Source organism: Microcaecilia unicolor, chromosome 7 (genome assembly GCF_901765095.1).
Source record: "Microcaecilia unicolor chromosome 7, aMicUni1.1, whole genome shotgun sequence".
Lineage (NCBI taxonomy): Eukaryota > Metazoa > Chordata > Amphibia > Gymnophiona > Siphonopidae > Microcaecilia > Microcaecilia unicolor.
In genome coordinates this window covers 105,918,880-105,946,622 of record NC_044037.1, presented here as the reverse complement: position 1 = coordinate 105,946,622, position 27,743 = coordinate 105,918,880, and the positions used below count along the sequence as shown (strand labels likewise).

The 27,743-nt window shown below is 48.5% G+C and overlaps 2 protein-coding genes across 6 annotated transcripts in view; one reads left to right on the top strand and one right to left on the bottom strand.

The window, feature by feature from the left end:
* The window catches only part of LOC115474492 (nucleoside diphosphate kinase A-like), an 84,836-nt gene extending 61,256 nt beyond the window's left edge, over nucleotides 1-23,580 (top strand). For all 4 annotated transcript variants that reach the window (XM_030209979.1, XM_030209980.1, XM_030209981.1 and 1 more), the window contains exon 5: nucleotides 22,822-23,580. In XM_030209979.1, the coding sequence (XP_030065839.1) occupies nucleotides 22,822-22,945 (124 nt within the window). In that variant the 3' untranslated portion in view covers nucleotides 22,946-23,580. The remainder of the gene's footprint in view (nucleotides 1-22,821) is intronic.
* Nucleotides 23,581-24,195: 615 nt separating this feature from the next.
* TAOK2 (TAO kinase 2) overlaps nucleotides 24,196-27,743 on the bottom strand; it is a 247,963-nt gene continuing 244,415 nt past the window's right edge. For both annotated transcript variants that reach the window (XM_030208780.1, XM_030208781.1), the window contains one exon: nucleotides 24,196-27,000. In XM_030208780.1, the coding sequence (XP_030064640.1) occupies nucleotides 26,512-27,000 (489 nt within the window). In that variant the 3' untranslated portion in view covers nucleotides 24,196-26,511. The remainder of the gene's footprint in view (nucleotides 27,001-27,743) is intronic.

Below are 27,743 nucleotides of genomic sequence, written 5' to 3'. Positions count from 1 at the left end.
GGTCCCAGCTGAGCACGCTAAACATTGCGCCTATTGTGGGGCATTTCAGAGGACTGCTCCTCGTGTTACTGAGACTCTGGCTGCCGCAGATAGAAGGAGAAGCCCCTCCACAAATAACAAAGCCATTCTGGGTAAAGACAAAGTTTCTTAAGTTTCCTTGGCAGAGTTGGATGAGGCAGTAGCCGTTTTACCACTGGTCTGTGCTGATCTGCCAGAGCCAGTTGAACACTGGGATGGAGTTCAAGAATCACAGAGAAGACCATTAGATTTGGCAGAAAAGTCTCTAATCTCTTCTATTCCTTCTGGCTCAGGAAAATCTGTGGAAGCAGAAGCCCTTTTTTACCCAAATTTCTATTACTACATAAAGCATTTTTGTTAAAGCACACATAGGGAAATCTTAGGTAGGGCAAGCCCGATGGACAGTTTATCCCCTGAACACAGGCATCAGGAATTTGAGGATTGGAATTCTTATTCATTGGGACATTAGCCATCTATTGGTCCTACAACAGTCTCTCTCAGTGACCTAGAAGAGGGAAAGCTTCCTTCAATGGAAGGAGAAGATCGCAGAGTAATTAGGCCATAAGAAAGATTTCTAGAGCTTCACAGGTACTGAGTATCTCTGAAGGCCATCTTCAGGAACAGCCCTCATTAGGTAATCCAGTTCTGGCTGGTATAAAGAAGCCTTCTAAGGCTTTTCCAGTCCATCATACAGTGCAAGCCATGGTTCTGGCTGAGTGGGATACTCTGGAAGTGGGGCTTAGAGTGGGTGGAGCAATGTCCAAGCTCTTTTCTTTAGTTTCTGATAAGATAGTGAAGCAGCCTAAGATAGATTCCTTAGTCACTGCTATAATCAAGAAAACAGTAGAAGACGGCTCAGTTTTAGAGGATATGCAAGACTGCAAGGTGAGTTCCTTACTTAAACAAGCATTATAGGTTGCAGCACTGGGTTTGTAGGCAGCAATTTGCGGTGCCTCTTTTTGCCTGTATTTCCAGAGCATCTCTCCTCTTGGTCTAGAAGGTCTGCAATTCTGATCTAGAAGAAATGGATAAGTCTGAAGAGCTGAACCATTTAGAAATAAATATTGCCTATATAGCAGATGCTTTTTATGACCTGATCAGACCAGCTGGTATAGCAGTGACTGTCAGCTCATTGCTTGTGACTCAGAAACTGGGCAGCAGATATAGCTTCTAATGTTTGCCTCAGCAAGTTTCCCCTTACAGAAGATTTGGAGAAGCTGGTTAAAGATCTTCTAGACCTTGGGGCAATTATTCCCATGCCAAAATCTGATTGGGTGAATAGTAAGATATTCCATCTATTTTGCTGTACCAAAGAAAGAAAGCATCTATCGGTCTATACTAGATCTCATGGTAAAAATAGGCACTCTGCGAATGCCTCACTTCAAAAGGAAACCTTTAGGATAATTATTGGAGTTGTTCAGGTGGGAGAATTTCTCACTACGCTGGATGTCAAGGAAGCTTATCTGCATATTCCAATTTGGCTGCTACATCAGAGATTCTTGAGATTTGTGATTCTGGGTCAGCTTTTTCAGTTTGGGCTCCAAGAACCTTTTCTAAAGTCATAGTTGTAGCAGCAGCATTCCTCCTGTGGAAGGGAATCAGAGTTCATTTTTACCTGAACAACTGGCTGATCAAAGCAAGTACCCAATCATAGAGCAAACAAAGTGTCCTCCAGAATCATACTTCCTTGTCATCAAGCAGATGAAGCCATTACGTATGGGTTATGTCCATCAACCAGCAGGAGAGATAGAGAGCACTCAAACTTTCACAGTGCCCTCTTGGCCAGCTAGCTCCACTGCCTCTTCAGTATTCTCTATCTCCCTTAGCAGGGTGGCTGCAGCTTGTTCGAGCTCCAGAAAAATCTGCCGGGAGGTGGTTCCTGGCTTGCCAGTTGTTAACCGGGGTGTTGGAGGCTATAGCAGCTTCACTTTAAAGGCACATAGGTTAGCCCTTTCCCTGCCTTACCCATACCTCTGTGGATGTGGACATATTGCCTTGCTTTCCCTGTCCTTACCCACCAACAGTGGATGCAGGCATATAGGTTCGCCCTTTCCCTGCCTTTCCCACTCATCTGAGCCTCCGGAGTCTTCAATACCTCTGCTTTCCTCACAGCTTAAAAAAAAAAAATAAAAGTCGCGTCGCGTTTTTAAACGCAGAGACGCTGGAACAGAGGTTTTTGACCTGATTTTCAGCAGGATCGTAGTTGTACACTAGATCCTTTGAGGTAAGAGTGTTTTCCAACTCCTCCGGGGTGGGCCCACGATCGGGGCGATTTTGGCGCGAACCGCCATTTCGGATTTTACCGCCGTTTTTCGGCGATGGCTGCGGACAATGTAAAGCGCTGTTCCACTTGTGGCAAGCGCAAATCAGCAGCAGGGCTCTGTAAATCATGCTGTATTGGCGTAGGAGCCGGCCCGAGCATGGCGAGCGATGTTTCTTCCCGCTCTGAGCTGGCAGCGGGCGCCATTTTGCTTACACCGCATGGCGCGGCCTCCGTGGACACGGAGAGACCTGAGCCGGGTGGGGCACCTCGAGATGAGGTTATTTCAGGAGTGGCTAGCACCGGACAGGATTTGGGTGCCCAGGGTGAGATTTTCTCCCTGGATTTTGTGCTTTTGCTGCATAAAGCATACATGATGAAAAGAGCCCTTCCTCAAGGGTTGCCTGAGGCTCCTCTGATTGCCCCCCCCCCCCCCCCCCCGATGGATTCTGGCCTGGGACTGCCCAGTGAGGCTTTTTTCCCGGATGCTTGGCCTAAAGATAAGCGCAGAAGGGTTAATTCCCCTTCAGATTGTGGTGCACCTTTTCCCCCCCCCCCCCCGTGGTCGGGGTGTGAGGATTCGGAGAACTCTGACAGACGTTCTTGGTCTGAGGAACCAGAGTCAGGTGCGGATTTACCACAGGATCTGGATGATCCCTCCGCGGTGAGGATTTTCCACCGTGATGAGCTGCCAGTGCTTATTTCAGATACCCTGCAGGCCCTCTCGATTGAAGATCCTGACAGTGGCATGGCCTCCTCGGGTTATCCCAGGATGGCTAGTACCAAGAAAGCTGCTCGGGCCTTCCCTTTGCATGACTCCATCCTAGAGCTTGTTTTGGCTCAGTGGGCTGACCCCGAGGGACCTTTGAGAGTTTCCAGGGCTATGGGGCAGTTATACCCTCTGCGTGAGGGACATATGGCTCGTTTTCAAATGCCTACAGTGGATGCCCTAGTCACTGCGGTGTCAAAGAGAACTACCCTCCCTGTTGAAGGAGGTGTTGCCCTGAAGGACGTTCAAGACCGTAGGCTGGAAACAGTGTTGAAACGGTCCTTTGAAATTGCAGGTCTCACTGTTCGGGCGTCTGCATGCAGCTGTTATGCTGTGAGAGCCTGCCTAGCTTGGCTGCAACAGGCAGTGGCTCAGCCCGGAGATGGAGCGGAGCCCTTCTTGGATGTGGCTCCGCGGATGGAGGTGGCCTTGTCCTTTCTGGCTGATGCCCTTTATGACCTTGTCAGAGCTTCGGCTAAACAAATGGCAGTAGCAGTGGCGGCTCGCCGTCGTCTGTGGCTACGACACTGGGCAGCGGACATGGCCTCTAAGCAAAGGTTGGTGAAGTTGCCTTTTCAAGGACTTCTCCTGTTTGGTGAGGAGTTAGAGAAAATTGTGAAAGGCCTGGGTGATCCAAAACCCCAGCGCTTGCCCGAAGATAGGCAGAGGCCTTCCTCTAAGGGCCAGGCGGTCCACTCCTCGTACAGACCTCGCTTCCGTGAAGCTAGAAGGTACCGCGCCCGGGGCGTTCTGCTGGGTTCACTTCACGTGCCCGTGGTCAGCAGAGGAACTCCTTTTGCTCGGACAAGCGTTCCGCAGCCGGTGGCTCAAGACCAGGAGTTCAGGGGCGACCCTCTCAATGATGGTGCGTCGGCCCTCTCCTCGATGCCTATCATCGGAGGACGGCTTTCCCTCTTTGTCGAGGAGTGGGCCAAGATTTCCTCAGATCAGTGGGTTCAACGCCCCAGTAAGAGACGTGTTTGTGGAGTCCCGATGCGGTTCTGCCGTCAAACAGGCGGCGGTGGAGGAGACTTTACAAGGTCTGATTCAGTTAGGGGCAGTGACCCCGGTGCCTCCCGCCGAGCAAGGCTGCGGCCGATACTCCATCTACTTTGTGGTGCCGCGAAAAGGTGGGTCCTTTCGCCCTATTCTGGACTTAAAAGAAGTGAACAAGTCCCTGAGAGTGCGGCATTTTCACATAGAATCCCTGCACTCCGTCATTGCGGCGGTTCAGCCAGAAGAGTTTCTTATGTCTCTAGACCTGAAAGAAGCTTACTTGCACATACCGATTTGGCCCCCGCACCAGAAGTTTCTGAGGTTTGCGGTGTTGGGAAAACATTTCCAGTTCAGGGCCTTGCCTTTTGGCCTCGCCACAGCTCCCCGAACCTTTTCGAAGGTAATGGTGGTAGTAGCTGCTTTTCTCAGGCGAGAAGGTATCAGGGTTCACCCGTACCTAGATGACTGGCTCATCAGAGCAGACTCTGCTACAGAGAGCTTACAAGCTACAGCCAGAGTGGTCTCAGTACTGCAATCTCTAGGCTGGGTCGTCAATATGGCCAAAAGTCACCTGTCCCCTTCACAATCTCTAGAGTTTTGGGGGGCCAGGTTCGACACAGTCTCGGGCTATGTGTTCCTACCCGAGCTAAGGCGGTGCAAGCTTCAGAATCAGGTCCGTCTGCTCCTGAGGATGCCCCGCCCGCGAGCTTGGGACATTGTCCAGCTGCTGGGATCGATGACAGCCACGATGGAAGTGGTACCCTGGGCGAGAGCGCACCTGAGACCTCTACAGTATTCCCTACTCCGGAGATGGTCTCCGATTTCTCAGGATTACCAATGCAGACTTACTTGGCTCCCTGCGGCCCGTCTCAGCATGGAGTGGTGGCTCTCGGACAGCATGCTGCGGCGAGGAATGCCGCTGACCCTCCCCGTTTGGTGCCTAGTGGTAACCCCTGAAGGGCTGGGGCGCACACTGCAAGGGGAAGCATGCCCAGGGTCTATGGACACCCGAGGAGTCGGAGTGGTCCATCAACCACCTAGAGTTGAAAGCGGTGTTTCAGGCGCTTCTGGCCTTTCAAGTGACCCTGGAAGGATTGGCTGTCAGAGTGATGTCGGACAACACGACAACGGTGGCCTATATAAATCGACAAGGCGGAACAAGGTGCAGAGCACTAGCCGCGCAGGCCGAACTGATTTGCCACTGGGCCGAGCTGTATCTTCAGTGTCTGTCGGCAGCTCATATTGCAGGTCAGAGCAATGTGCAGGCCGATTATCTGAGCAGGCATCAGATCGATCCAGCAGAATGGAATCTGGCAGACGAAGTATTCCTGCAGATCTGTGCCAAATGGGGCAAGCCCATGATGGATCTAATGGCGACAAGTGCCAATACCAAAGTCCCGTGCTTCTTCAGCAGACGGAGAGATCCTTGCTCGGCGGGGTTGGATGCCTTGGCTCAACCCTGGCCTCCGGGTCTTCTTTATGTGTTTCCCCCATGGCCCTTGATAGGGTGCCTGCTCTTGCGGATTCGGCTGCACCCAGGAGAAGTGGTCCTCATCGCCCCGGATTGGCCAAGGAGACCTTGGTATGCAGACCTCCGACAGATGCTCCTGGAGGCTCCTCTGCTGTTACCTCTGGTACCGAACCTGTTGACTCAGGGACCGGTAGCCATGGAGGACGCCGGCCGCTTTGGTCTTACGGCATGGCTATTGAGAGGGCGCAATTGAGGGATAAAGGTTATTCCAATAAAGTTATTTCCACTCTCCTGCAAGCCCGCAAGCGGTCCACTTCCGTGGCTTATGCCAGGATTTGGTGCCTGTTTGAGTCTTGGTGTGCTTCCAGAGCCATTGTTCCAATGCGGGCTCCTGTCTCGCCGATTCTGGACTTTTTGCAGGAAGGTGTACAAAAAGGCTTGGCCTATAATTCCCTGCGGGTGCAGGTGGCAGCGTTGGCCTCCCTTCGTGGTAAGGTGGAAGGCGTGTCTTTGGCTGCTCACCCAGATGTGGCACGGTTTCTTAGAGGGGTGCTGCGGCTCCAACCTCCAGTGCGAGCACCCTGTCCAGCTTGGAACCTGGGGCTAGTTTTGAAAACCCTGCAGGCATCTCCTTTTGAGCCGCTTCGGCGAGCATAGGAGAAAGACTTGACACTGAAGGCCGTTTTTCTGGTGGCCATTACCTTGGCGAGACGGGTGTCAGAGCTCCAGGCGCTGTCCTGTAGAGACCCATTTCTGCAATTTTCAGAGTCCGGAGTCACGGTTCGGACCGTGCCTTCCTTTATGCCTAAGGTGGTTTCAGCCTTTCACTTAAACCAGCCTATTTTCTTGCCCTCTTTTTCAGAGGAAGAGTTTCCAGAATCTTTTGGGCAGCTGCACCTTTTGGATGTGCGCAGGACTCTGCTGCAGTATCTGCCAGTTACTAACTCTTTCAGGACTTCTGATCATCTGTTTGTTTTGCTATCCGGTTCTCGCAGAGGGTCTCCAGCGTCTAAAGCCACTATTGCCCGCTGGCTCAAAGAAACTATCTTTTCAGCTTATCTGCTGGCCGGCAGGGTTTCGCCTGTAGCCTTTAAGGCACATTCTACTAGAGCGATTTCTTCCTCTTGGGCTGAAACTGGAGCACTCTCTCTTCAAGAGATATGCAGTGCAGCAACATGGGCTTCTAAGCTCTCCTTTGCCCGACATTACAGGCTGGATGTGGCTGCCAGGAGGGATGCGCGTTTTGGTGCACAAGTGCTAGCGCGTGGTGTGGCTTGTTCCCACCCTATCTAGGGATTGCTTTGTTACATCCCATACGTAATGGCTTCATCTGCTTGATGACAAGGAAGGGAAAATTAGGTTCTTACCTTGGTAATTTTCTTTCCTTTAGTCATAGCAGATGAAGCCATGAGCCCTCCCTGTATGATTGTCTGTATGCTGTGAATCTGTTTTTCAGGTTCTGTTCTAATTTCCTGAAGTTCCTTCCTTGGGAGAAAGTTGGAAAACAATCTTCAGGATTCATGTTCAGTTTAAATTTAGGAGGATGTGTTCATTCCCTCCAGGAGGCGCGTGTGTTCCCCTCCAGTTCTATAAATAGGAGGATGAGTTCATTCCCTCCAGTGTGTTGGGAGGATGTGTGATTCCCTCCAGGAGGCGCGTGTGTTCCCCTCCACTTATACAATAAGGAGGATGAGTTTATTCCCTCCAGGAGGATGTGCATTCCCTCCTTTATGAGTTCATGCCCTTGTGATGGGCCATCGTTCGCTGTGAGGAAAGCTCTTGTGATTCCCATTGCGGTTTGCCATACTGCTTTGGAAGCTTCAAATACTGAAGAGGCAGTGGAGCTAGCTGGCCAAGAGGGCACTGTTAAAGTTTGAGTGCTCTCTATCTCCCCTGCTGGTTGATGGACATAACCCATACGTAATGGCTTCATCTGCTATGACTAAAGGAAAGAAAATTACCAAGGTAAGAACCTAATTTTCCCATCTCTTACAATCTCTAGGATGAATAATTAATGTTAACATGAGTAAGCTAATCCTCACTCAAACCCTGGAGTATCTGGGTGCAACCTTTGATACCAAGTTAGAAATGGTGCGCCTTGCTCTTCAGAGGATAGAGAAGCTGTAACCCCAGATCTTGTAGAAAGCTGCACAGGAGTGGGACTATACTGTAGGTTTGGGATCATGGCAGAGGCCATAGAGTTAGCCCCTTGGGCTCAAGTGCATATGGGCCCATTGCAGAGATGTCTTCTTAGTTGTTGGTCAGCAATTTACCAGAGCTTGGAAGTTTAGCTTCTGTGAATAGCCCAAGCCAGAAGCAGCATAAACTGGTGGGTCCAGTTACAAAATATGCTTGGAGGAGTAAGCCTTTAGACTCTCCACTGGAGAGCAATAATAATGGATGTGATAATGGGGAGAGCAATAATAATGGGGAGCACATTGTCAGGGTCAGATTGTGCTGGTAACTTGGTTGGTACAGAAAACTCCTGGTCCATAAAGTGGCTGGAGCTCAAAACAGGGCATCTGCTGAGTATTCTTGTTTTTGCTCTTTCCTGTCTTTGCTCTTTTCTGCAGGCTCCAGCTCAATCATTTCATAAACCCTGATATTCCCTAAGACCTCCCACTTTACTCACAAGGCGACATCATCCGCTCCTGACTTGAAATTCAATGGTGGTGCAAGGCAATTGCTCAATTGTAACGGCTTAGTATGCTTGTTGTGTTTTTGCTGAACTCTCTCCTTTCTTTGCCATTCGCTGCAGTCTCCAGCTCAATGATTACACAAACCCCAATATTCCCTGAGACCGCCCATTGTACTCACAATGTGATGTTATCCTCTCCTGCCTTTAAATTTAATGGTGGACAGGTTTGTGTAGGAGGAGCACAAACAAGGAGCAGGACATGCTCCCCGGAGCACTGTCCTCTGTCCCTCTGTTATTCTGATCGTGAGCCCTTGTGCCTAGGCCGCAGCCTAGGAAGGACCTTGGCCAAGGCCTAGGGTAGACCAAACAGTGCTTTGCAGTAACACGGGCCACGAAGCCCCGCACATTCAAGGAAATCAGCAAGCACCACCAGCAAAGGGAAATAGACCACTCATGCGGGCCGCAAGGCCAATCGGGAACCCACTTGTACAGAATCCAAGTGTATGGGCCGCAAGGCCAAACTGGAACCGAATCATACACTAGAGAAGGGAAAAGAAGAACGAGAGGTCCCAGAAGGGACTGGGGCTCAGGTGGTGTAAACAGCACCAGGCAGAGACACAAAGGGACGGATGTCAGACCAAACTAGCAGATACAGACAACAACCAGAGGGAAAGAATACAAACAAAGGCTACACAGTAACCCAGGTAGCGGAAGGCAGTGCCCACAGGGGAAAAGGGAAAGGCAGGGTCAGAGCAGGACACTATAGACAAGTGGAACCTAAAGGATCGAAGCTCCACAGAAATGACCGAACAGGAAAAGACAGACTGAAGAAAAGGGGCTGCTAGAATCCACCAGGCAGAGGAGGGCCAGGACCCACTAGAACCAAAACAAACACAGCAGGTCAAGGGCAAAAGCGGACAGAAAGAAAAGGCAGCTTCTAATTAACTAAACCAGGAAACGGGGACAGAGCTCCCCAAAGCCAAATAACAAACACAGGGCACCAAGTCTAAAAGGGAAGGACTGCCTTTAAATACACAAACAAGAAAAGGGCCAAAGCCCACAGGAACCAAATAACGAGCAAAAGCAGACTACAGAGAAAGACTGCTTTCAAATATAAGGACAGGGAAGAAGCAGGGCTCACAAGAGTACAGAAAGGGTTAAAGTAGACACCAGAGAAAGGCTGCCTAAAAGAGGCAGGGCACACAAAAGACAAATACCAAGCACTGCACATAAAGGGTTAAAGCAGACTAGAGGGAAACTAAACAAACAAAACAGGAACGAGCTTACCAGGGACAAGTCAACACCACAGCCAGGCAGGGAGAGGCAAGGCAGAGGAGAGACAACAGACCCAGCTGCACTGCAGTGAAGCAATCAAGGAAACGCTGGTTACAACCAGCACACACAGAGACCACAAAGAGAAGAGCAAGCAAACTACAAAGAATACACCCTGTGCCACGAGCACAGACTATGCAAGAGAGCCAAAGCTCAGCAGAAAGGAATAACGCTAGAGCGCCCCCGCTGTAGGGAGAGGTAAGTTTAAATAAGGTCTGGTGTCTGATGCCTCAGACGTCAGCTTAATGCCTGACAGGCAAATCAGACATAGCCACCGAGAGGGAGGGGCAGGGGGGGGACAAAATTCCCCGGGCCTCCAAGGGGGGCCTGGTGCCGCAGTCCCACCCGCCTTCCATCGTCAACCGTCTGCCCCCTGCATTGAAATCGCAGTCTCACCTCGGTGAAAGGAGCGCTGCAGGCAGCAGAACGCCTCCCTTCAGCCCTCCTTCCCTCCCTGTGTCCCGCCCTCGTCTGATGTAACTTCCGTGAGGGCGGGACACAAGGGGGGAAGGAGGGCCGAAGGGAGGCGTTCCACTGCCTGCAGCGCTGCCTTCACAGAGGTGAGACTGCATTTTCAATGCAGGGGGCCTGGCCTGGTGGCGGACGGAGGGGGGGGAGTGGCAGCGACCTCGGGGGAGGGGTGGAGGGGGGAGTGGCGGCGACCTCGGGGGGGTGGAGGGGGGAGCAGTGGCTGCGGCGATCTCGGGGGGTGGCGACCTTGGGGGGGGGTAAAGGGGGGGTGGGGCGGCGAGGGCGGGGCCCCGGGGGCAGCTTGCCCCGGGCCCGGCCCAGTCTCTCGGCGGCCCTGCAATCAGAACGAGTCCCAGTCATTCCCCTGCCTGTCTCAGTAGAATCATAACACCCTCTCTTGCCTTGGCACTTTTCCTGGGTATTTTTAACCTCTGGTGCCAGTATGTTCCCCACCTTTTCCCTGCCCTCTCCCATTCCTGTACTAATTCAGCAGCAACCCTGTCTCCCTTCTGTCTCTCGCTCTTCACATCGCTTTCTCACGCCACTCATCGCTCTACCCCCCATACCTCTCCCTATGTCTCCTACCCCCCTCATACCTTGAAAACCAGTCTGCTTAACGCTTGCTTGTTAAGACATAGAGCAGCTGTAGTCTCTGACTTGATCTCTGCCCATTCGTTCGATCTCATTTGTGTCACCGAAACATGGTTACATCTTGGTGACACAGCCTTTCTTTCTGGAAGCTTGCCCAGTGGGCTTCCTCTTGCTACATGCGCCACCTCCTTCAAACCAAGGTGGCGGCGTTGCATATTTTTACCGCTCAACTTTTCAGATTAACATCATGCTCTGTTAAGCCCCTCTGTATTTTATTCTCTGCCTGTCTCACTTTCTCCCATCTTTTTCTTGCAGTACTCTTATCACCCTCCTTCTCTAGATGAGCACTATCCCTTCACTTCAGTGTGCTGCACTCTATCACCATCTGATACTCCTTGGTGACTTTAACCTTTCCCAGTCTGAAGCCTTCTCCTCCTTTCTCTTCTTTACTTCTAGTACTGGTCTTAGACAACATGTCTCCGGTCCTATCCACTCTGCTGGGGTAGGACAGTATTCACCTTGCCCCAACTTAACATTCTTTTCACCTCTCTTTGTACTTTTGCTCTGATCTGACCACATTCTGATCACTTTCTCCTTTCTGACCCCTCCCCTCTTGTCCCACAAACCACTGCCTCCTAAGTTTCCAGTATTTCTTATGCCATCCTGCTCTTACCCCTACAATCACCCACCCTTCCCTTTTCTCAGTGTCTGTCAGTTCAATCGCTACCTCTCTACTATCCTTGATACCCACGCACCCCTTTCCTCTACTCAGACCATCCTGGTTTTCTCCAGCCCATCTTTCAAGCTTGCTACAAAGAATACTGAAAATCGATCCAACTAGCTAAATGCCAACACTTTGAAAATTGGATCTCACATTTTCTTAACCGCCCCCATGCTCTCATTAAGGTTCTTGAATCAATCATTCCAGACAGACATGGGAAGCAATTGCTTGCCTTGGGATTTGTAGTATGGAGTGTTGCCACAATTTGGGTTCTGCCAGGTACTTGTGACCTGGCTTGGCCACTGTTTGGAAAATAGGATACTAGGCTAGATGGACCATTGGTCTGACCCAGTATGGCTACTCTTTCTCTGTTCTGCTGGACTATGACTCCCTACTCCTTTCCTTAGACTCCCTTGCAGATGGCTGGCAGCCTAAAACTGCCTCTCTCAGACCACACTTTGTACTTCCTGACCTGCCTTCCTCACTGTCCTCCCTACCATGTCTGCTCCTACCACCCTTTCTCCCCTTACCACATTTCCCCACTGCTCTCTCGTCCAGTTGGTCTAAGTTCAACCTCTCCACTCCCCTCTCCCTTTCATGTACCATCTCTTCCCTCAATCCCTCCTCTGTGTCAACCAATCCCCTTTCTGCTTTCCTCACTCAGAGGCTGGCCAAATCCTTGATCACTCACCTTCTTCTTCTTCTTACCTCCAGCCTCTCTGATGCTTTCATTCCCCTCCTTGGAAGCATGCCCTTGTCTGCCCACTACCTAAAAAAAACACACCTTGATCCCTTCTCTCCCTGCTAGCTTTCATCTAGTCTCTCATCTCCCTTTCTTCTCAAAAAAGATATAGTGGAATTAGAAAAAGTTCAAAGAGCGATCAAAATGATAAAGGGGATGGAATTCCTCTCATATGAGGAAAGGCTAAAGAGGTTAGGTCTCTTCAGCTTAGAGAAGAAACGGCTGGGGGTGGGGGAGATATGATTGAGGTCTACAAAATCCTGAGTGGAGTAGAACAGGTACAAATGAATTGATTTTTCACTCTTTCAAAAAGTACAAAGACCAGGGGACACTCAATGAAATTACATGGAAATACTTTTAAAACAAATAGGAGGAAATATTTTTGCACTCAAAGAATAGTTAAGCTCTTGCTGGAGGATGTGGTAACAGTGGTTAGGGTTTCTGGGTTTAAAAAAGTTTTGGACAAATTTCTGTTTAAAGTCCATAGTCTGTTATTGAGATGGACACGGAGGAAGCTACTGCTTACCCTGGGATTGGTAGCATGCAGGGCCAGCCCAAGGCAAGATGCCGCCTGAGGCGGAGCTAACATGCCGCCCCCCCCTTCCCAGGCCAAGATGCTGCCCCCCCCCCTGTGTTTTACCTCGTCACAGTGACGTTCCAAACATGGCAGCGATTCCCATATGCTGCCCTGCTGCCACCCGCTTCTTCCCTTTACTGTGGCTACCTGAGCCTCTGACAAAATAGGAAGTTACTTCAGGGAGGCGGCCGCAATAAAGGGAAGAGGCGGGTGCCAGCAGTGGCAGGGCAGCATATGGGAATTGCTGACGGAACATCAGTGTGACAAGGTAAAACACCGCAGAGATGCCACTCCTTGAGATACGACTCCTGAAGAGTGCCGCTTGAGGCCCCCCCGCCTCGGGTGGCCTAATGGTCGGCCCGCCCCCTGGTAGCATGGAGTGTTGCAACTAATTGGGTTTCTGCCAGGTACTTGTGACTTGTATTGGCCACTGTTGGAAGGAGGATACTAGGCTAGGTGGACCATTAGGTTGACCCAGTATGGCTATTCTTATGTTCTTATTCTTAAAAAAAAAAATCATACTACTACAAATTTCTCAACACATTGAACAAAGCAATATTCTTCATCCATATCAATCCAGTTTTAGGCCACAGCACACTACTGAAACACTCCTCCTCACCCTGCATGATGCCATCCGCACTGCCATAGATCATCATTTCTCAGTCATTCTTGTTTCACTTGCTCTATTTTCTCCTTTTGATCTTGTGGATCACTCTCTCCTTTGCCATCTACTTCATTCAATTGGTGTTACAGGCACTATTCTCACATGGTTCACTAGTTATCTTACAAACTGTACCTTTCAACTCACCTTTGACATCGCTTCAACCTCTCCCCTCCCCATTCTTTCTGGGGCTCCTTAGGGCTCTATTCTTGCTCCCACCCTTTTCAATATCTTCTTTGTCCTTCTCCTTATTATTCAGTACCACTTTTGCACACCGTTCTGTTATGCAGACAATATTCAGATCTTATGTCGTGTATCTAACGCCGCTGCCATCTCTCGTCTTAATGAGTGCCCGTCTCAAGATGGATTAAGAACGATCTCCTTTCTCTCAACACCACCAAGTGTGAATCTATTTTTTTTGCTCCCTCAGACATCAACTCTCTTCCCTCTCCCTTAACAGATGGTCATACCCTTTAGTATAAAGACTCTATTAAGGTTCTTGGAATTACTCGCAATTCACACCTCACCTTTAAAACTCAAATAGACTGTTATTTGCTCATTTTTTGCCCTTCACTGTCTTCATGCTGTTTACCTACTCATCTCATTATCACATCTACATTCCCTCATCCCATCATCACATTTACACCCCCTCATTCTTGTGCTTGATATGTCCCATCTTGACTACTGTAGCTCACTTTACTCTGGTATTCCTCTTAATTCTCTCAAATGCCTTCAGCTCATCCAGTCAACTGTTGTTAAACTTGTTCACAATGCCAGCCGTTTTGATTATGTCACACCTCTCCTCAGCTACGAATATTGGCTTCCAGTCACCACCTGCATCAAATACAAAATCCTCCTCCTTGTGTACAAGTCTCATCAACCATCAGCTCCTTCCTACTTCAATTCCCTCATCATCCCTTACACCCTTCTCTACCGTGTTCACTCATCTGCAGACTAGAAATCTACTATCTGTCTCCCCGCCCTCTGTCCTTCACCTCAAGATCTCAAGGAACTCTGCCGTTAGATACATTGGACCCAAACTCTGGAATGACTTGCCCCTCTCCACCAACCAAACATTGCCTAGTTTAAGATCTACTTACAACCCACCTTTTCCTAGTTTTTCCCCTCCACCACTACCTAGGACTTTACTCGTCCCCATTCTGTCTAGGCCTTCTTTTTCCTTGAACTCTCTTTATTATTTTTAGTTTAGTTTATTATAAACCACTGTGCTGCCCATGATAAGGTTAATGTGCAGTATATCAAGTGGCATAAATAAAAAAATCTGGTGCTTTGCAAATTCTTTTCAGTGATATGAGGCAAAATAGTTAGGTTTATTCCAACAACTAAATAGCCATTGCTTACATTAATAAGGAATGCGGTACCAGTGTCTCACGAGGCAAACTTCTTTAATGGGTGGAAAAGAACTTACCGGTTCTCTCAGTGGTTTATATTGCAGTAGTATACAAAATCCAAGTGGATTTTCTCATTAAGAACTCAGACGACCAGTGGGAGTGGGAACTTTGTCTTCCAGCATTTTAACTGATCATGAAGCAGTGGGGTTATCCAGTTCTAGATCTCATGGCAAAAAAAAGCCAATGCAAAGATTCTGTGTTTTTTCAGTGGGGGTGAAAAAAAAAAAAAAAAAAGAGTATAATTCCAAAGGCCTGGTGCCTTAAATTCAGCACTGGCTTCCAAATCAGTTGTTGAATGTGTTCCCACTGCTGCCAATTCTAAGTTGAGTTCTTCAGAGAATTTTCAATTATGCCAGCAAAGTCATTCTATTAGCTCCAAAGCGGCCAAAGAGACTATGGTTTGTGGACCTAATAAGGGCTCAAGGTCAATCGGCCATTACACCTGCCAAAGGAGAAAAGGGTCTTCTTCAGAGGCCCCTCATGATGTTGAATCCAATTCATTTTCATCTGACAACTTGACTCTTGAAAGGTCAGTGTTAAAACCTAAAGGTTATTCAGATAACACGATTTCCACTTTACTTCAAGCTAGGAAATTTTCCACATCCACAACTTACGCGAGGATTTGGCACATGTTCAAAGTCATGGTGAGCTGAAAGAGCAGTATCTCCTTTCAAGGCCTCTATAATTCACAATTTAGCCTTTCTTCAAGATGGGCTGCAGAAAGGGTTGGCCTCAGGTTCGTTGACAGTTCAAGTGGTAGCGTTGGCTTGTTTCAAAGGATGTATAGAAAGATTCCCTTTAGTGTGTAGTATGGGTTCTCAAGTGTCTCATGTATTCAACCCTCTCTCTGCTTCCAGAGTGGAATTTGAATATTGTGTGTAAAGTGTTAGAGAACCCTCCATTTGAACTGTTAAGGAAAGTGATTCTGAAGGACCTCACTCTCAAGACAGTATTCCTATTAGCTGTCACTTTGGAGCATAGAGTTTCAGAGTTGCAAGCATTCATGGAGGCAGGACTAACCATTAGAACAGTTCCTTCCTTCATTTTATTTAAATCAGGACATTATTCTTCCTTCCTTTTATAAGGAGGATTATGGATATGAATTCAAGTTGCTTCATTTGTTAGATGTGAACTGAGTACTCAAGTACCTTGAAGTTACCAACAAGTTCAGTAAGTCAGATACATTGTTTGTCCTTTTTGGTCGACTGAAAAGGGGAAATGCAGACTCTAAGTCTGCAATTGCATACTGGGTTACATATGATCTCTTCGGCGTACATTTCTAAAGGAAAACAATCTCCTATAGGATTAAGAGCGCATTCTACTAGGGGTATATCAACATCTTGGACAGAGTCACATGCAGTGATTCCAACTGTCATTTGTAGGGCAGCTTCCTGGCCATCTCTTCCACCCACCTTAAGGATTGTTTTGATGAGTCCCACAGTTTCTGGGCTAGGCTGGTCTGGTAAGGATGACAAGGAAAGAGAAATTAGGTCTTACCTGATAATTTTATTTCTTATCAGACCAGTCCAGAGTCCCAACCATCTGCAGTACTGTTGAATTTGGCTGTTGTTGCAAATGTTCCTTCTATTTTATTATTTTATTTGCATGCTGTTCTTTCCTATTGCATATGTTTTATTTTACAAATGAATTTCATCACATAGGTGAAATGTATTCTTTTAGTCGCCATTGCTTTGTCTTTCAAAATACTGAACTTCTGTAGCTGGATGGTGCCGAAGTAGGGTGGATTGCACAAGTCTCTGTTCTCTGCCTTCATCTACTGGTCACCAGATACAAACCCACAGGTCCTGAACTGGTCTGGTAGGAGTAAAGGAAAGAAATTAACAGGAAAGACCTAATTTCGCCATCAAACTGCAAGTTCCAGAGTAGCGAATGCTACATACCTGTAGAAGGTATTCTCCGAGGACAGCAGGCTGATTGTTCTCACTGATGGGTGACGTCCACGGCAGCCCCTCCAATCGGAATCTTCACTAGCAAAGGCCTTTGCTAGTCCTCGCGCGCCCATGCGCACCGCGCATGCGCGGCCATCTTCCCGCCCGAAACCGGCTCGTGCCGGCCAGTCTCATATGTAGCAAGACAAAGAGAAGGGAAGACACAACTCCAAAGGGGAGGCGGGCGGGTTTGTGAGAACAATCAGCCTGCTGTCCTCGGAGAATACCTTCTACAGGTATGTAGCATTCGCTTTCTCCAAGGACAAGCAGGCTGCTTGTTCTCACTGATGGGGTATCCCTAGCCCCCAGGCTCACTCAAAACAACAACCATGGTCAATTGGGCCTCGCAACGGCGAGGACATAACTGAGATTGACCTAACAATTTTTCCAACTAACTGAGAGTGTAGCCTGGAACAGAAAAAACATGGGCCTAGGGGGGTAGAGTTGGATTCTAAACCCCGAACAGATTCTGAAGCACTGACTGCCCGAACCGACTGTCGCGTCGGGTATCCTGCTGCAGGCAGTAATGAGATGTGAATGTGTGGACAGATGACCACGTCGCAGCTTTGCAAATCTCTTCAATAGTGGCTGACTTCAAGTCGGCTACCGACGCTGCCTTGGCTCTAACATTATGAGCCGTGACATGACCCTCAAGAGCCAGCCCAGCCTGGGCGTAAGTGAAGGAAATGCAATCTGCTAGCCAATTGGATATGGTGCGTTTCCCCACAGCCACTCCCCTCCTGTTGGGATCAAAAGAAACAAACAATTGGGCGGACTGTCTGTTGGGCTGTGTCCGCTCCAGATAGAAGGCCAATGCTCTCTTGCAGTCCAATGTGTGCAGCTGACGTTCAGCAGGGCAGGATTGAGGACGGGGAAAGAATGTTGGCAAGACAATTGACTGGTTCAGATGGAACTCCGACACAACCTTTGGCAAGAACTTAGGGTGAGTGCGGAGGACTACTCTGTTATGATGAAATTTGGTTTAAGGGGCCTGGGCTACCAGGGCCTGAAGCTCACTGACTCTACGAGCTGAAGTAACTGCCACCAAGAAAATGACCTTCCAGGTCAAGTACTTCAGATGGCAGGAGTTCAGTGGCTCAAAAGGAGGTTTCATCAGCTGGGTGAGAACGACATTGAGATCCCATGACACTGTAGGAGGCTTGACGGGGGGCTTTGACAAAAGCAAACCTCTCATGAAGCGAACAACTAAAGGCTGTCCTGAGATCGGCTTACCTTCCACACGGTAATGGTATGCACTGATTGCACTAAGGTGAACCCTTACAGAGTTGGTCTTGAGACCAGACTCAGACAAGTGCAGAAGGTATTCAAGCAGGGTCTGTGTAGGACAAGAGCGAGGATCTAGGGCCTTGCTGTCACACCAGACGGCAAACCTCCTCCACAGAAAGAAGTAACTCCTCTTAGTGGAATCTTTCCTGGAAGCAAGCAAGATGCGGGAGACACCCTCTGACAGACCCAAAGAGGCAAAGTCTACACTCTCAACATCCAGGCCGTGAGAGCCAGAGACCGGAGGTTGGGATGCAGAAGCGCCCCTTCGTCCTGTGTGATGAGGGTCGGAAAACAGTCCAATCTCCACGGTTCTTCGGAGGACAACTCCAGAAGAAGAGGGAACCAGATCTGACGCGGCCAAAAAGGAGCAATCAGAATCATGGTGCCTCGGTCTTGCTTGAGTTTCAACAAAGTCTTCCCCACCAGAGGTATGGGAGGATAAGCATACAGTAGACCTTCCCCCCAGTCCAGGAGGAAGGCATCCGATGCCAATCTGCCGTGGGCCTGAAGCCTGGAACAGAACTGAGAGACCTTGTGGTTGGCTCAAGATGCGAAGAGATCTACCAAGGGGGTGCCCCACGCTTGGAAGATCTGTCGCACCACTCGGGAGTTGAGCGACCACTCGTGAGGTTGCATGATCCTGCTCAACCTGTCGGCCAGACTGTTGTTTACGCCTGCCAGGTATGTGGCTTGGAGCACCATGCCGTGACGGCGAGCCCAGAGCCACATGCTGATGGCTTCCTGACACAGGGGGCGAGATCTGGTGCCCCCCTGCTTGTTGATGTAATACATGGCAACCTGGTTGTCTGTCTGAATTTGGATAATTTGGTGGGACAGCCGATCTCTGAAAGCCTTCAGAGCGTTCCAGACCGCTCGTAACTCCAGAAGATTGATCTGCAGATCGCGTTCCTGGAGGGACCAGCTTCCCTGGGTGTGAAGCCCATCGACATGAGCTCCCCACCCCAGGAGAGACGCATCCGTGGTCAGCACTTTTTGTGGCTGAGGAATTTGGAAAGGACGTCCCAGAGTCAAATTGGACCAAATTGTCCACCAATACAGGGATTTGAGAAAACTCGTGGACAGGTGGATCACGTCTTCTAGATCCCCAGCAGCCTGAAACCACTGGGAAGCTAGGGTCCATTGGGCAGATCTCATGTGAAGGCGGGCCATGGGAGTCACATGAACTGTGGAGGCCATGTGGCCCAGCAATCCCAACATCTGCCGAGCTGTGATCTGCTGGGACGCTCGCACCCGCGAGACGAGGGACAAGTTGCTGGCTCTCGGCTCTGGGAGATAGGCGCGAGCCGTCCGAGAATCCAGCAGAGCTCTAATGAATTCGAGCTTCTGCACTGGGAGAAGATGGGACTTTGGATAATTTATCACAAACCCCAGTAGCTCCAGGAGGCGAATAGTCATCTGCATGGACTGTAGAGCTCCTGCCTCGGATGTGTTCTTTACCAGCCAATCGTCGAGATATGGGAACACGTGTACCCCCAGTCTGCGAAGTGCCGCTGCTACTACAGCCAAGCACTTTGTGAACACTCTGGGCGCAGAGGCGAGCCCAAAGGGTAGCACACAGTACTGGAAGTGACGTGTGCCCAGCTGAAATCGCAGATACTGTCTGTGAGCTGGCAGTATCGGGATGTGTGTGTAGGCGTCCTTCAAGTCCAGAGAGCATAGCCAATCGTTTTCCTGAATCATGGGGAGAAGGGTGCCCAGGGAAAGCATCCTGAACTTTTCCTTGACCAGATATTTGTTCAGGGCCCTTAGGTCTAGGATGGGACGCATCCCCCCTGTTTTCTTTTCCACAAGGAAGTACCTGGAATAGAATCCCAGCCCTTCCTGCCCGGATGGCACGGGCTCGACCGCATTGGCGCTGAGAAGGGCGGAGAGTTCCTCTGCAAGTACCTGCTTGTGCTGGAAGCTGTAAGACTGAGCTCCCGGTGGACAATTTGGAGGTTTTGAGGCCAAATTGAGGGTGTATCCTTGCCGGACTATTTGGAGAACCCACTGATCGGAGGTTATGAGAGGCCACCTTTGGTGAAAAGCTTTCAACCACCCTCCGACTGGCAGGTCACCCGGCACTGACACTTGGATGTCGGCTATGCTCTGCTGGAGTCAGTCAAAAGCTTGTCCCTTGCTTTTGCTGGGGAGCCGAGGGGCCTTGCTGAGGCGCACGCTGCTGACGAGAGCGCGCGCGCTGGGGCTTAGCCTGGGCCGCAGGCTGTCGAGAAGGAGGATTGTACCTACGCTTACCAGAAGAGTAGGGAACAGTCCTCCTTCCCCCGAAAAATCGTCTACCTGTAGAGGTAGAGGCTGAAGGCTGCCGGCGGGAGAACTTGTCGAAAGCAGTATCCCGCTGGTGGAGCTGCTCTACCACCTGTTCGACTTTTTCTCCAAAAATGTTATCCGCATGGCAAGGCAAGTCCGCAATCCGCTGCTGGAGTCTATTCTCTAGGTCGGAGGCACGCAGCCATGAGAGTCTGCGCATCACCACACCTTGAGCAGCGGCCCTGGATGCAACATCAAAGGTGTCATACACCCCTCTGGCCAGGAATTTTCTGCACGCCTTCAGCTGCCTGACCACCTCCTGAAAAGGCTTGGCTTGCTCAGGGGGGAGCTTGTCCACCAAGCCCGCCAACTGCCGCACATTGTTCCGCATGTGTATGCTCGTGTAGAGCTGGTAAGACTGAATTTTGGCCACGAGCATAGAGGAATGGTAGGCCTTCCTCCCAAAGGAGTCTAAGGTTCTAGAGTCCTTGCCCGGGGGCGCCGAAGCATGCTCCCTAGGACTCTTAGCCTTCTTTAGGGCCAAATCCACAACTCCAGAGTCGTGAGGCAACTGAGTGCGCATCAGCTCTGGGTCCCCATGGATCCGGTACTGGGACTCGATCTTCTTGGGAATGTGGGGATTACGTAATGGCTTGGTCCAGTTCGCCAGCAATATCTTTTTGAGGACATGATGCATGGGTACTGTGGACGCTTCCTTAGGTGGAGAAGGATAGTCCAGGAGCTCAAACATTTCAGCCCTGGGCTCGTCCTCCACAACCACCGGGAAGGGGATGGCCGTAGACATCTCCCGGACAAAGGAAGCGAAAGACAGACTCTCGGGAGGAGAAAGCTGCCTTTCAGGAGAGGGAGTGGGATCAGAAGGAAGGCCATCAGACTCCTCGTCAGAGAAATATCTGATGTCCTCCTCCTCCTCCCACGAGGCCTCACCATCGGTATCAGACACAAGTTCACGAACCTGTGTCTGAAGCCGTGCCCGGCTCGACTCCGTGGAACCATGGCCACGGTGGGAGCATCGAGAGGTAGACTCCCTTGCCCGCACCGGCGAAGCTCCCTCCGCAGACGTCGTCGGGGAGCCTTCCTGGGAGGCTACCGCAGTCGGTACCATGTCGGAGACCTCACCCCGGGCAAGGGGCCAGCCGGCGCCTCACTCGACGGTACCGGTGGCGCAAGCACACCCGGTACCGGAGGGGAAGGGTGCAACAGCTCTCCCAGGATCTCTGGGAGAACGGCCCGGAGACTCTCGTGCAGAGCGGCTGTGGAGAAAGACATGGAAGCCGATGCAGGTGTCGATGTCAGAGTCTGTTCCAGGCGTGGAGGCTGTTCCGGGCTGTCCATAGTGGAGCGCATCGACACCTCTTGAACAGAGGGTGAGCGGTCCTCACGGTGCCGATGCCTGCTGGGTGCCGACTCCCTCGGCGACCCAGAGCTCTCGGTGCCGACACGGGAAGGGGACCGGTGTCGATGCTTCTTCGACTTCTTGGGACAAAGCATGTCAGCGGAGCTTCCCGGCACCGACGAGGAGGACGTAGAATCCAGCCGTCGCTTCCTCGGGGCCGAGGCCGAAGAAGGTCGGTCTCGGGGGGGCTGTACCGCAGGAGCCATCAGGGTAGGGGGAGACCCACCCGAAGGCTCACCGCCACCAGCAGGGGAATAGACAGCCCTCACCTGCACTCCAGACGAAGCACCACCGTCCGACGACATCAGCAGACGAGGAGGTCCCGGTACCACCGACGCCGACGCAGCCTTCCGATGTCTCAGCCCCGATGCAGAGGGTCGATGCCTCGATACACTCGATGCACTCGCGGCCGAGGATGAAGGTCTGGACGCTGGCGACGTCGATGCACTCGATACTCCCAGTGCCGATGCCGACGAAGAGCCCGAGAACAAAACGTTCCACTGGGCCAATCTCACTACCTGAGTCCGCTTTTGTAAAAGAGAGCACAGACTACAGGCCTGCGGGCGGTGCCCAGCCCCCAGACACTGAAGACACGACGCGTGTCTATCAGTGAGCGAGATTACCCGGGCGCACTGGGTGCACTTCTTGAAGCCGCTGGGAGACTTCGATGTCATGGGCGGAAAAATCGCGCCGGCGAGATCAAAACTCGTAATGGCGAAGATGGCACCACAAAAAGGGGGAGAAAAACTTCGAACCGAGGCCTCAAAGGGGCCTACCCCGACGACGAAAGAAAACTTCACGGGGCAAAAACTAGAAATATAGGAAGGGGAACAGACCGAAAAGGTCTCCTTCCGAAAGGATTTTTTTTTTTTTTTTTAGCGGTCCAAAAAGACGCGCGAGGTCGACTTTCGTGGTGCGAACGGCGTAAACACAACCGTACTGAGCGCGGACAAAAGAAGACTGGCCGGCACGAGCCGGTTTCGGACGGGAAGACGGCCGCGCATGGGCGGGCGAGGACTAGCAAAGGCCTTTGCTAGTGAAGATTCCGATTGGAGGGGCTGCCGTGGACGTCACCCATCAGTGAGAACAAGCAGCCTGCTTGTCCTCGGAGAAGCAGGAATTATAGAATTATAGACAAACTACTTCTCAAATCTTCCCACTTTCCTGTGATGTTGCTTCAACTGCTACTTTCCAGAAGGGAGTTAATGACTCATGTTTTCCCTTCCTCTTGTTCTCAGGAATGTTGTCCATGGTAGCGACTCTGTGGAGAGTGCCAAGAAAGAGATTGCACTATGGTTTAAACCAGAGGAGCTGGTGACATATTCCAGCTGTGTCCATGACTGGATCTATGGGACTAATTAACCAACACCAAGAAAGGGCTGTTAAACAGGTGTTAGGCTTACTGTTGGGAGGAGTATCCTAGAGGCTACCCTGTGCAGAGTCTCTGTGCATCTGAATACTGAGAAAACAGCCATCTTGAGGTGAGGCAGATAGGCTTGTCAACTGGTTTTAGCTTTTTCAGTACACCTTGATCCAATCCTAGTTACCCAGTGCATGCATGCACTTGTACTTCAAGAGTATCTATTGATTCCCTTAAGGAAAGAGAGACTACACACAAAAGTGGAGTAAAACCAGGACTAGATCAGTAGGACTGCGAATCTGGAGCAACATTAGCAGCCCCAGAGACCAGAACCAATGTCTACTAGTGTACTAACATAATTTCCTTTTCCAAACTTGTCCCTGAGCTGCCTGCACAAAATGGTTGCTGCCTTGGTATATGGGATATAGCCCTGCACTGGACTCTTGCCCCTTGTAGAAGTAGGCTTGTTACCTGTCCTTTAATTCTCCTGTGCCCTTCATTCTAAATGTTACAGGCTAAATGGGCCATTTTAGTCACCTATGTTACAACATTCCTGTATCTGTCTTTTTCATTGCTGTTACCAATTTAAAAATTCAAAGTGCTCTCTAATAAAGAGGTGAGGGTATGTTTCTCTGAGTATCTTTTCAGCTTGTTAATTTGTTCTTACATGAGTATGAATTTCACATTGAAAAAAGATGCCAGACTGAACAAGTGCACTTGTTATCACATTCATTTGTCCACAGAATAGATACTCCACAAGCAACAGCAAACTTCCTTAACATACTGTCACCATAACAGAACATAAACAGTACCTATGAAACAAACACCTACATGCTAAAATAAATAATAATAAAAAAGAATTAAAGAGAATTAAAGAATAACATTTAATAGCCAACATTTTATTAAAATTTATTTAATTCTTTTCTGTTTTATACAGTACGTTGTAAGTCCTTCTCACACGCAGCTAAAGTGGTTGCTAATAGATTTTTTTTTCGGTTTTGTTTTTGCTAAAAATTGTCATACATTCCTTTAAAGACCACATTTTTAAAACATTTTTGTTGCTTTTTCAATAAAAAAAGGAAAATTTCACTTCATACACTGAAATTCCAGAACCTGTACACGTAGAAGGAAAATAAAATGCCATGAACAAACAAAATTTGGCACAAAAAATTTTTAAAATATCACTAGTTCTTTCGTTTTAAATAAAATGAAAATACAAAACAGCGAAATAATATATATATATATAATATATATATATATATGCATATATACACCCTTCTCCCATTCCCTCCCTTTGCCCTATACAGGCAGCAACATCCACTTCAACAAATTATAGACAACAAAAGGGCTTTGAAACTGCAAGAGTGGCACAGAGTAGTCCTCTCCCTGCCTTATAAAAGAACTAGGAAATAAGAGAAGTGAGAAAGTGTCACACAATCCTTCTTTATGCACAAATATTGAAACAAGATAAACTGATGAGCTCTTATACATCTCCCCCTCTACTAGTAAGGAATTCTAAGATATTTTAAAGGGCTGTAGTAAATGGTGTTAAATATACACCAAGATTTGCTTTAGAAATAAGGTATATTTTTCTTAGTCTGGAAAAGATTGATGGACAACTTTCCAGTGGGGATAGGATAAAAAATAATATGCTTAAACCAAAGCAACAGAGGTTTATTTTAGAAACGTAGAAGAACTTTCTAACTGCAAGATAGTCAAGTACTGGAATGTCTTGCTAAGGAAATGGCGGAAAATTACATTGAAGGTTTAGAATGCCTCATTAGACAAGCATGTCGGAAAGATGTTGCCTGGAGGCAGGAAGCTGGAATGGATTACAAGTTCTCAAATTTAGTCCTATATATCTTCATCCAGGTCCGTTTCTAAGGCTAACCATAATATGCAGAGGCAGCAGAATAGAAATATTTCTGATCAAATGTACACAAACATAGTTCATGAGTATTATTTGGAATGGTATATGGCTTGATTTGAAGGTGGAATATAGGGGAAAGCTCCAAAAAAATATATATACAAAAAAAGGGAAGAACTATGAAAAAAATGGGATGTCTGAAGAAAAGCCAATGGCATCATTGCTTATTCTTTCTGCATGTTTTGCCATTTAAGAGTATAATTATGTCATCAGAATGAAACACTAGGGCTAGGAGAGGCCAAGGTAGGTTTAGATTTGTGGTTTTGCAACTGATGTCAGAATGCAATATTATAGTTGGGGGAAGAGGCCAGTCAAAGCATTTGGAAACCTCTTGTGAGTTTTGAATGACACTATCACTCTTCCATTTCAGGACCGGATAGCAGCATTTTAAATGGAATGTCATGCTCCTGAGTGCATTTTTAAGAGTTTTGGCATGCTTCTCAACAGCTGAACATAAACCAACATGTCAGTATGCACCAGGTTCATTTTCATTTATAATCCTTTGTAAAATTGAACACTGTCAAGCCCTTGTTGCAGTACCACTCTATGAGGTTCCAACAGTGCCTGCTGACATCACAATGCAGCTCTACCACTCAGTGAGGCAGTATCAGATCTTGATGAAACAAACATGCCACACTAATTTAACACACTGAACAAACCGATAATATAAACAATTAGAAGTAGATGTTTATCAGTTGATAAGCAAAACACTGTCTTTTGCTGGCCCCAGAACATTCAATCTTATGTCTCATGCATTCCGAGGCATCCATCAGGATCCCTTATTTAGCTTTTACCTGGGAGGGTAACACTCGTGCTTACCTGGACCCTGAGAGACAGCAATGTATGTGTATATATATATATATATATATATATATATTTATATATAAAAAGAGAGATGAGGGAGAAGTTGTCCAGCTGACATCAGAAGAGTGGAAACAGACCCATCCTTTTCTGACGGCAAGGTCACCACTCAGACAAATCATTGGGCTCTACTCATGTTACATATCTCGCATGACTTTAGAAGCTATTATAGAAGTCTATGATTGGGGGGGGGGGGGGGGTAGAGGAAGGCAGCGAAGCTGTGACTTTTAAATAAGTGTATAACCAGGGGGTATGATTTTATAGAGATCTACAGAAAATTTTGTTCAAAAACTCACCAACAAAATTGCAGGAAGAATCTGATGGTCTTCCTTTAAGTTTGTTTTGATCCCCTGAAACTCACAACTAACAAGCTGTGAGGTGGAACCTGGCTGTGGTGACAAACACTTATCCTTTAATAGGCATCAGACCAAACTACAGAGGTAGAAATACCTCAAAGCTCTTCTCCTCCTGGGCACATCCTCTTGTTATCCTTCTTCCCCCATCCCGCACCAATAGACTAAGAAGGAGAAACAGGAGCATTCAGAAGAGAAAGAGCCCCAGCAATCCAACCACATAAGTCAAAGCGAATTGTTGGGCCATTCCATCTCTATGCTGCCAGCGGCCTCTGCTGGGACCAAATCCCATAACATGTGCACTTATATATATATATATATATATATATATAAAAAACATTTTTTAATTTTTTATATCTATAGATATTTATATTCACAAACTCTTCACCCTATTCATGGTTCATGTCTGTTAGGGAGGGTGGAAACTTCAAGAGTACGAGAGATGAGTGCCATTAGAGATCTGAGAGGTCACACTTGTGCTCCGGGTGATTCCCGGTTCTGAAGGGCTCCCAGAGGCTGTCCGACGCAGTGGCTGTGGGCTGTTGCGAAGCATTAGGACATTGGTGCGGCCTCCTGTGGAAGAGGTGGAGGCAGAAACAGAGGAAGAAGAATGACCCCATGCAGAGGGTGGAGCCAGCATGGGGGACTGGCGCCATGCATGGGGAGTCCCGCTGTTCTGAACTCCATGGCTCCAGTGTGAGCCACTGCGGGGCACTGGGCGGGAAGGCCAAGGTTGCGGAGGAGCAGAGTATCCCTGGTTGAAAGCTTCTGCTGGGATACCTGTTAGCGCCATGTTGCTGAAGCCTAGACGCATGCTCTCCGAGTCAAAAGCCTCAATTTCCCGAGCCTGACGCTCCAGAAGGCTACGAATCCGCTCGGATCTCTCATTCTGCAGTGCCAGCATCTCTTCCTCAATCTAGTGTGGGAGGAGAGAGATAAGAGAGGAATAAAAGAAAGGTAAGAAATAGCAGAAAGAAGAGAAATAAAAACTCTACTACAAAACTGGATCAGACAGTAATTTCATCTTGCCCAATAAGCAGTGGGTACTTAAGCTGTATAAGAAATATGATATATGCTGAGTTGTCCATTCAAGTCATACCTTTTTAGTTTCTATTACTGATGACTTATAAAGACACTGAACCTAAGGTGTGTTAAACAGCCTGTGACACATTTATATTCCACAGATTTGTCCAATCTCTTTTCTTTATTTATAACAATACACTAGTATGCAAGTGTTCCCTTTACCATAAGAACACCACTGTCCCCATTTCCAGATACTTTATCTCGTTATTACAATACCAACTGGCTACACTTTGGAATTCTCTACCTGTAACATTGAGATCTTGTTGACATTACTTGCGATTTAGGAGAATTTTTTTTTTAATTGATTTTCAATGCAAAGACAAAACAGGAATTAACACTTATGCAACAAGCATCATTGTACAAAATAATTTAAGAATCAAGAAAAGAGGGGGAGAATTTTTGAAACTTTGTTTTTTTTTTCATAAAGCTGGTCTTGCTTTTTAGATTTTACTCAATTGTATTGAACTGTACCTGCTTTGATCTAAATTTTTATTATGTTGTATTATAATTCCCAGATACTATGATCTGGTCCTCTTTTGATTGTAATCACCTTGAACTGTTCAGGTAATGGCAGAC